The sequence below is a fragment of the Protomyctophum bolini genome, assembly GCF_963924005.1.
Source record: "Protomyctophum bolini genome assembly, chromosome: 2".
In the NCBI taxonomy this organism is placed as follows: Eukaryota; Metazoa; Chordata; class Actinopteri; order Myctophiformes; family Myctophidae; genus Protomyctophum; species Protomyctophum bolini.
In genome coordinates, this window is record NC_137863.1 from 27117995 (window position 1) to 27128777 (window position 10783).

Consider the following 10783-nt stretch of genomic DNA (forward strand, 5'->3'; position numbering starts at 1 on the left):
TCTTAGGGGTTTCACATCTATTCAATTACTTACAGAAAAACGATTGAGATCATTGAGACACACACAAAAGATAAATTCCCATATACTCTACATGCATATCCTGGGTTCCAGCCTGATTCGCTGTGTTCCGTGGGTTTGTTTTGTCACCCAGTCTGTCCAGCATGCAAGCAGAGTCGCATTTCATATGTCACCTGTTATGTAGCCACGTTGTTGCTGATATGTCATCAGCAAGTGCCACTCTATCCATGCTTCTCACACAAAAAATAGCGCCAGTTCGAGACTAAACCTACGGTAACATGTAAACATTCATTTGATTCAGTAGTCCACTGTGAGATTCAGTAGTACAAATAAACTGAGGCTGTGTGGGGCGAGTTTAGTGAATGATAAGGGGACATTGCAGAGCAACAGCAGTAGCTGCATGGTGCGCGTTGATACAACGTTAAACTGGTGAGCAATAAGAAGCCATTTCACCCTTTTACATGTCCCGCCTACCTTGCAGATAGGACCTTTTCCAGACTGAGTATAAGTGACAAAACAAACCCACGGAATGCAGCGAATCAGCCTGGAACCCAGGCTACTACATGCATACTTAATTAATAAAAATCACACCCATGTGTCAGTGAAGTGAGGGGCGCTCTTATCATCATACATCATCAATTCATCATACATCATCTCATTCCGGCCAATCACAATTTGCGTCCTCACCTTCGTCTTCAATGTTTGTGTTTACGCAATGTTTGTGTTTACACAAACTCTCAAAACTGGCCATTCATTGTCAATGGCATTCAATGTTTGTGTTTACACAAACCCTCAAAAATCTGTATTTCTAAAGTTATACAGATGGTGCTCAGGACAGTTTATTAAACACTTGACCTTACCCTTGACCTGTGTTCGACCGTGGTGTTCTTTTGTACCATGTACAGCCCATGTACAACATCAGCCCCTTATTTCCCTACAACACAGCTACCTGCAGGTTGTCTATTCTAGGTGGTGCTGTAGCTTAATTACTAGGTCAACATGAGCGAAACTACTCATTAACTGTGTGGGTATGTAGAGTTCAAGGTATCAAGATACCAGAGGTGGAAAGAGTACTGCAAATAAACTCAGGTAGATGCACTGTTATTTGACAGATGTTTTATTCAACTCCTGAGGTGTGCACTCAAAAACATATAATTATCCTAGATCAAGGACATGCCACCAACAAGTGCATGACACTCCCACACTTCACCTCAGATGTGTTTCACATAATCTAGTAGTACTAAAATATATGTAGGTTACAGTATCTCAATAGAAGTTAGCCTGTGAGCCTTGATGTGTAATGCTAGTCCAGTCTTCAATATATATAGTGTGGAAATGTGTCTGAGAACCCCAGAGATTTATCAATGAGGCACACAATGGTCGCTAGTCAGTTAAAATAACTACCCTTTATACTGAGTAAAATGGACTTGATCTGCACTTTACTTGGTGCATTCTTTTTCAATCTACACTAAATCTCTTCACTACAAATAGCCAATCTACAAGCTTACGGGAAAGATTTACATATTTATGTGCCGTAATATGACATACAGTAACTGTAAGGTTCTGTTGATGTCGTAACATCACTCTAATAGGGTGATAGTACTGTCGTATAGGCTACTATCGTTCATCGTTGATTGCGTTTTGTGGTGGTGGGGTCTTCTTTTGACTCCTAGATTTTGTGTCGCTACCCTGCTGTAAATTACTGTCAGGAACAGGTGTTAATTAGGACCCAAGCGCAGCAACTCACAAACAGACGCAGGAGATGAGACACAAACTTAAGATCCAGCAGCACTGAACACACTTTGTAGTCTCAGGTGCTCGTCACCCAACCAGGCTCAGCTGGTCCACACAGGTGACGGTATTCAGGGCAATCCCCTGGAGCAGAGCAAGGGAGGGGTAGAGGTATACAGACCCACGGATAGAGGGGTGCCCTACGCGCAGCCATAGATGTACCATTAAGTGCAACTTGACACCACAATATTAATCGCCTACACCTATGGACTACAGGGCACCGCACCGCTCCATGGATTCGTCTATAGCCACACAAACAGCTCTTAGATGCTATTTTTGCTATCTGGCATTTAGAGTTGCAGTACCAACCCTTGACAGTCCTTTAAACCAAACAGAAAAGTCTGATCTGATTGTATTAAACAACGTAAACTTACCGACATTGCAGCTGTACGGAAAGCTTGGAATATCCTCTTTGTATCTGCCAAGTTTTTGTTTCATAAAAGGCCAACGTAGACATGTTATGAGCTACTTGTTTCTGTCAATACATTCCATGCAGGTGTCCGAGTTTGGAAGCACACATTTAACGCAGCGTCCTGCTGTCTTCTGCATTATGTGCAATTTTGAAACAGGTGGTACGCATGCAGGACCACTGAGTGATTTACAACGAGCACTTTCGAATTCTCGAACATAAAATAATAAGGGACTCAAATCAAAGACAAAAAATAAGCATCTATATGTTTTGGCACCTTGTCTAAAATTAATAATAACCACATTAACATAATGACAAAAGACTAAAATATTCAGTGTTAGTAAAACTCTTATAGTGTACAAATGGAAACAAATGGACAATTAGTTCCCGGCAACTCTGTTCTCAGGCTCCGTCGTCAGGAGTGAGGGATCACAACAGAGTTCTGCTCAACGACGGGTCCTGTTGGACCATAATTGGAGTGGAATCAGTGGAATTCACCTTCAGTCACAGCCTGGCTTCTATTCAGACACCTGTCAGCCCAGTGCCTGTCATCACTGGTCTAGAGGTGAACTACACACACACAACCACACACACACACACACACACACACACACACACACACACACACACACACACACACACACACACACACGCATGGTGACCGTTGTGATTGACACACAGACTGGAATCCAAACAGGTCTCAGCAGGGACATCACACATTCAAACTATAGCCAGGGGTCGCCACCTAAGCCATTGCAGTCAGACTTTCAAAAGTCAGTGTAATAGTCATCATACTCCCGCCTATCTCCCAGACTACCACCGTAATCTCATTCATCAGTCAGAGTTCAGAGTTTGCATACCTGGACATTTTGCCTTGTCTGCTTAGTCTTTGAAAAGACCTGTCATTTAGTCTCAGGGTGATGCTTTTTTTCCTCCACCCTAAAACATGATCATCAGGTATTATTACAATATAAGGGGGAAGAACTTTTCCCAAAAAGTGTACAGTATTTGTTAAAACCATGCTTTTATGTGGACACGCCCACCAGTTCATGAAGTATGCCTGGATTGCCTGGTGGGTGGTGATGGGTGATCCACCTGAACTGAAGCCGCACCCACAGCTGTAGTTGTATGATAAAGGGGGAGGGGTTAGGGGAGGGGTTGATAGTGTGGTGTCACTATATTACTGTTTACTTCATTGGCCCGTTTGACTGTCAAGGGTTCAGCCTCCAGGAAGAAACCGTAAATACAAAGTTAATACACCATTGCACATAAAAACAACTCCAGGGTGTCTAATGAAGTACTGTCACCTCATAGACACATGAAGAACTGGAAAAATCTTTAAGGTACCTACTACCTAGTACCTACCCAAGAGGACATGGGGAGAGCATGCAAACTCCACACAGAAACTGGCGAAAGGGCAATCACACACACACAATCACAATCAACAGTGTGCCAGTGGCCTCTCTTGTGCCAATGGTGGCACCTGTGCCTAATGCCTATAGGTTGCCTACTGTTATGGTTTCCGGCCTCAGCTGCCTGACTCAGACGACATACTGTAGCTTCATAAGATTATGGAAACCATGATAAGAACAGAATGAGCAGGAACACGCTTGCATCTCATATCATATTGTATGTACTGTCAGTCCCTCTGATACTGTAGTAGACAGTTTATGTTTATGTAGCTATGTGTCGTCTGAGTCAGGCAGCTGAGGACAGAAACCATAACACCTACCATTGAGATAGCTAATCAAACAGCATAGAGGAAGGGTCAGAGGTCAGGTAGGATCAGTGCCAAATTGAAATGACAAAAGAATGTTCTACACTGGTGCTCAAAATTCTGCTCTACCATGTCTGTCTTTGAGAGGCAGGCAAGGAATGTCATATGTGTGTGTGTGTGTGTGTGTGTGTGTGTGTGTGTGTGTGTGTGTGTGTGTGCGTGCGTGCGTGCGTGCGTGCATGCATGTTTGTGTGTGTGTGTGTGTGTGTGTGTGTGTGTGTGTGTGTGTGTGTGTGTGTATGCCTACTGCAGGTTAATGGTGGTGGTCACGTGGCCATGTTGGAGATCCATGGAGAGAATTTCAGCCCTCATCTCAAAGTGTGGTTTGGCCACAGCGAAGCTGAGACCATGTTCAAGTGAGTGACAAAAACAAGACAAGAGAAAAGACAAGAATAGAGAGTTTGATTGATTCATTGATTGATTCAATAGTTTATTATTAAACCTTTTTTTTGTCAAATAGGTTTTTATTGAGAACAGATTATAAATTGTTACACAAACATTATGATATGAAATACATTTTTCTTTTATACTAAACAAAAAAAGGAAAGAAAAAATACAAAGACAAAGTAATGCTCATGGAAAACATCTGAAAAGAAAATGGCGTACAGTCAACCATATCAGTGGTATGCTGTCTATTAATTGTTTCTACAAGGGGCAGCCAAACCTTATCAAATTGTCTCTCCCTGTTTCTCAGGAAAAACCTTATTCTCTCAAGATGAAGTGTACTAGTCATTTAATTTAGCCAATGCTTAAATGCAGGAGCACTCAGAAAAGAGTTGTTTCTGTGCTCTCGTCAACCCAGAATAATTAGTACAGGATCAGGGTCAATATGAATATTCAAAATATCAGAGAGTGTCTCAAATATGCGAAGAAATATCTGGGAATATGTTATGTAATTTTAATTTGGAATAATGGAGTCTATGTACAGTATGACTCAAAACTGGATAAGGCAATGTCTTGCAGTTGATAGAGCACGCATTAACTTCTTCAAGGCTGTCTTCCCAGAGCTCGTCTGAAATTGAAGTCCCCAGCTCATTTTCCCATGATTCAATAGTTTATTAGACAGAAATGTAAATCAGCAGTAGCCATAGTCAAACATTTGGTTTATTAAGGATAGCACCAAAGAAAGTGTGGTCATGACATGATTCCCCCCCCCCCCAATATCATCACAAACAAAGAAATCAAAACTGATACTGAAGAGCTAGTATAAGATAAACAACAACAGTTTGTTTTGAGATTTTCTAACTATGAATCATGTTTAGCTACTTAAAATCAGCATATAGGCACCCTTTAACAATGCATCATGGACTTGAGATGGAGACTTTCCTTGACTCTTGGACCCCAGGTCTAGAATGGGGGTGATGTTCACTTCCTCTCTACTTAGTCCTTGTACAGTAAGTGGAATCTACATTGGGTGTTCCACCTCAGCAGCCCTTACTGGCCATCACGTGAGCCATCTCAAAGCAAAACGACATCTCCCTCTGACGTCAGAAGCTACCACGGCGAGCCCTCATACCCCAAGTGCTGAGGCATCGTTAAAGTCACCGCGAGGCTCTCCAAACACTCCCCTCTCCCATCGTCAGCGGTGGAGAGGCAACCTGGACGAGGAGGAGGCTGTGTTTGCGTAACACAGTCGCCCACAATATGCTCTTTGTACGTAAAGCTGCAGCCAATTAGTGGTGGAGGGGAACGTGAGCCTCCACTGCCCAATGCGTGGCGAGGTGTGTGTGTGTGTGTGTGTGTGTGTGTGTGTGTGTGTGGGGGGGGGGGGGGGTCAGAGGAATAGTATATAGGTTTTGAACGGTTTGGAGACGTAAACGTGGAAATGTAAAGCTGAAGGTGTTGAAAGTGATATATGAATGGGCATTCAGAATGAATGGCTCATTGGAGTAGTGTGACAGTGCTGTCGTGGGTCAATCACACAGATGTCAGTCACGCCAGTGTCAGTCTTTACAGAGTCATATTACCGACTTTCTGTTATTAGCTGCTTTTAAGGGACTTTAATTGGTGCCATTGGTTTAAAAATATTGTATTACTTGAGCCCTCTTCTCTGATGCTGATGAAATATGAAATGCAATATCATTAGTGAATTAGTGATCCTGAGCAAAATAACATGAACTGGACATATACCTACAATACCTACAATATTATATTATACTGCAGAAATTTAACTTTGAAAAATGATCCTCATATTTTAGAGTCTATCTGTTAATGTCACAACACTTTGAATGAAAGATGCACTGGCTTTTAGTGTGTGTGTGTGTGTGTGTGTGTGTGTGTGTGTGTGTGTGTGTGTGTGTGTGTGCGCGCGCGCGTGTGCGTCCGTGCGTGTTTTAGGTTGGCTTTAAAGAAAAGTATTTTGTTGCCAGAATGTCAGACTGTCTTGTGAGCCTAAAGAAAAAAGAGGATGTTTCCGCACAACATTTTCTGCTCCGAGATTTCTTTACTTTAAGTAAAGAAATCTCGGAGCAGAAAAATGGTGTGCGGATTGTTTCATTTATTTACTTGTGATTTTGTATAATCCAGCACCCTGCCTAGTAGGCACTTGGATGTGTGTGTTCTTTTTTGGTTGATTTCAGCCTCCTCTACCACTTTATGTTATTCAACGTATACATTGAAAACATTGGTAAAAATCCTACAATACTAACATCACCACATCTAAATACAATTAAATCACAGTTTACAAAGAGACAGAGATATTGCGCAACAGGAGTCCTCGGCAGCATAGGAGAAAGGTTAGGGGATATTGCATTTGTGGGGGGACTATATTTTATCTGTATATATACAGTATCACAACTCTGGTCTTGTCTGGACGCGGTACCTTACAGGTCTCTAAAGTCCCTCCTCTGCGTGGTTCCCGACGTCTCCGTCTTCAGTGAGGGCTGGTGGTGTCTGCGGCGAATCCTCACCGTCCCCTTGTGTCTGGTCAGATCGGACGGCCTGATCTATCGCTCTGCGTTCAGCTTCACCTACACCCCGGAGCTCCAGCCCGCACCGCCCCCGCCGCCCCCGCCGCCCCCCATCCGAGCACATATAGGGGCGGGAGCCAGGAGAGAGGGAGGAGGAGGAGGAGGAGGAGGAGGAGGTGTGGACACGCCGCTGAAAGAGGAGGATGAGCTCTTAGACTCCATCCATCAGGAGTTCACCAGAGCCAACTTTCACCTCTTCATTCAGAGCTAGCTAAACTGCAAATTAAAGGCCAACTATAGGTAACTTACACAAACGTTAAATTCCCATTGACAATGAATAGAGAATTTACGTCATATGTGTCTGAGCAAATTGACATGTTACGTCATGATGATGCACTGTACAATGATAATGATGTACCTCACTTCACACGGGTGTGATTTTCATATGTATACATAATAGCCCTCATTTCCCTCCTATCAGCCACTATATTTGTGTGCTGGTGTGTGTGTGTTTCCTTGCAGAAAGACCACAAAACACATCCCACTGGGATGTTTTGTGTCAAACTCGTTCTGTGCTCGTTAGTGCTCTCTCTAATCAATTAATGCATCACTTTGATATCCATCAGAGAGGGGAGGGGGGAGTGTGTGTGTACACACACAGATCAGTAAAGTTACCTAGTTGGCCTTTAAAGCGATATAATCCGTGGTTGAATCACCGGAACAAAGAATGCAGAACCATGGTTCCAGTACTGGGACCTTTGGTGTACTGTACACGTGGGGTCTAGCCTCTCTGAGTCATGTTAACTTCCACATGCAGTGACTCGGTTTACTGATTTTGAAATGGATTCTTTTCATATGCGCTCTCCTCTTTGCCTGGGTTCAGCAAGGCAACTACTGAATGGATCTGCTGGCTCTGGGTATCATAATCATAATTAGTATCATTGTACACAAGAGTTTGGCAGCACAACAGCAACTATTAGAGATATCATTAATATTGTGTTTTAATAAGTAAAAGACTAATGATAAGGCTAATGATCAGAATATTAATATGTCATGATATTGGCCGACTGCCTTCTGGTAACTATAGTGCTTCAAGAAACCTAGATTTATAGTAGATGGTACTGAAGTATGCACATTATCCCTAATTTATTTGAAAATGTGCACAAAAAACATATAGTCTAGCAGCAAATCACCCTTTAAAAATAAATGGAAAATAAACATACAGTAGACATTAGACAACCATGTGCACATGCGCCTTTATGTGACTTTTGTATTATATGTCCAAGTTGTAAAATGTGCACAACTCAACGCAGCGTGGTCACAATGTTGCACAGTGAATTCTGGGTGATAATCTAACTCGGATTTTGAGGTGTTTGCAATAACAGTAATTCTAGCCCCTCTCATTTAAACCCTTTACAATAACACTTGAAGTGGCTTCAGCCACCCTGTCAAGTCAATTACCTCATACAAAGATTGCTCTGTGAATGTTCACACTGGTACCCTGACATGGGGGAAACAACTTGAGAGCCACACTTTTTCTTGACCCCAGCGAGTATAAAGTACCATTTATTCAGCATTCATCTGCCCTGCGAGTGGCACTAAAACATACAGGCACAGAAAATGAATTGTGAATGGCTCAAGGAAGGGACATAAAAAAGGGAAGACAGAAGAGATAAAAGAAGACGTATAGCCGGCGAGGGAAACTCATGAGCCACTGTAATGAGAGAGAGCAAGGCTACAACACTGTACTGTTTGGGTCTCTGTGCGTGTGTCAATTTGAAAATAAAATGACATGATAACATTATGTATTTAAAATGCAGAAAATAGAAGGTCTGAAAGTATCTTAGTACAAACTACTTTCCCCCCCGTCCCAGCCAAATCCAAAATATAAAAACATATTTAGACTGGAACTTTGTCGCTCTGGCTCAACTGAACAAGTAATAATTCTAGCAGTGAAACAGTAGCAGTGGCTATCCATCCTTTGCTTGGGATGTGAAGAGGAGACCGCTTGCCATTAGCTTTGGCTTTAGAGGCAGACTTCTAGTGACATTCTTCATGGTAGAGAATCACAGGGAGTCTTTTATACTGCTTCAAAGTCTGACAAATCCCATTTTGAGTTATTAAGTTAAGTTGGACCAGCCTTTGCAAAAATGCAGACATGGCTTAATAGGGAGACCATCAGTCCAGAAACCCTGAATTTGATTAAAGCACCACTTCACCACTTTTCAATCTACCTTCATATAATTGGTCCTCACTAATGTTCACGATAAAATGCCACAATGTTTTTCTACTCGGTCTGTGTCTCATCAAGGACTGTGGGCAGTTCAGAAACCCGTCCACTGGAGTGACATCATCGATGAGAAATCCAAGCTAAAAGAAACTGCAGGCTTTCTATTCTTGAAAAGTTGCAAAGCGATAATGGAAGCCATCGTTCTCACGATAATAGAATTCTAAATATTATTATTTTTTAAATCTTGTTTTAAAAAAACAAATTCTGCTCTGTTCAGGTGGTCGCTGTAGAAGAACAATCCACAGTCTGCCTGGGCTGGAGTTGCATACACTACAGCAGCAATCATTTGGGGAGATCATTAATATCATTGGGGATGATATTAAAATCCCCATAAATGGGGAAAATCCCCATATTGTGCCCAGGTCTCGTGACATCACTATGACATCATCAGGGATATTAAGCCCATATACGGGAATGTGATCCTTCCCCATCCATCCTTCCCCTTCGATGGCTCCCTGCCCCAAAGTTATTTGTGCAGCCGCGTGAAAACGAGACTTCTCAACAGGCAAGAAAATGAAGGCCCTACCTGGGCCCTCATCAAACCCTGTACATTCAAGACACCCCCCCCCCCCCCCCCCCCCCCCCCCGCTGCAACCCTTAGATCTCCATATGGAGCTGACCTGTTCTGACATTCCATATGTTGATCTGACCTCATCGCACCCTGTACACTCAAGACACGCTCCATATATGGCCAGTGCACGCAACCTCGCCCTTTAGGGCGTCTTACTAGTTTAATGGTAATGTTAATGTAATGGTAATGTGTTAACAGTAGGCTACCGTCCGTCTGTGAGAGTTCACATTGTGATTTATTTTCATTTTTATACTGAATCTCAGAGGCATTCCCTTTTTCCTTCAACAATATTGTCTATGATGTAGAAAAGATGATGTTCTGAGTCCATGCTGTGATTTCTGCTCCAGCTGTCTTGGTGAACAGCAGGAAGATATTAATCTACTGACCTGAGTAGACCTCTGCAACAAAGATGTCCTGTGTTGTATTGTGTGTGTGTGTGTGTGTGTGTGTGTGTGTGTGTGTGTGTGTGTGTGCGTGCGTGCGTGGGTGCGTGCGTGCATGTGAGAGAAAGAGGGCGAAAGAGACAGCGAAAAATTCCATGTCAGTCACTGAGTAGCCTAAATTCTAATCTGCACTGACATTTCACGTGTGTGTGCGTGCATGCGTGCGTGCGTGCGTGCAGCGTGCACTGTAACTGGTATAGCCCTATACTATAGTATCCAATTAGTTATTATTGTTTTTGGATTTGACTGGAAACAGACACCTTCTATCAATAACTTATTAATAAGTTGATCTGATCTCACATCATCATAACAGTTTTATAAACGTTATGTCGGCATGCTGTCAAGATTGAAGTTCTCACTTCTCTAACCTATAGCTTCTCAGTGTCACAAGTTCACAACTCCAACGTTCTTTATACGACCATTGACTTGGAGATCACCTCGGCTCTTATATATAAGTATTCTCTATGTCCACCTCCAACCATAACTCATTAAAACCGGGAAAGCACATGTGTCATTGGCTATTCAAAAATAGCAGATGTAATACAAGCATATAATAGGGGTTTGAGTCCAGATTC

General features: G+C 42.6%; 1 protein-coding gene across 1 annotated transcript in view; it reads left to right on the forward strand.

Annotated features, from left to right (window-relative positions):
• rbpjl (recombination signal binding protein for immunoglobulin kappa J region-like) overlaps nt 1-7175 on the forward strand; it is a gene marked incomplete at both ends in the record, with an annotated part of 20343 nt that extends 13168 nt beyond the window's left edge. Inside the window, 3 exons of the mRNA XM_080789996.1 lie at nt 2625-2783; nt 4248-4351; nt 6824-7175. Of these exons, the coding sequence (XP_080646122.1) occupies nt 2625-2783; nt 4248-4351; nt 6824-7175 (615 nt within the window). The remainder of the gene's footprint in view (nt 1-2624; nt 2784-4247; nt 4352-6823) is intronic.
• Nucleotides 7176-10783: the final 3608 nt, after the last annotated feature.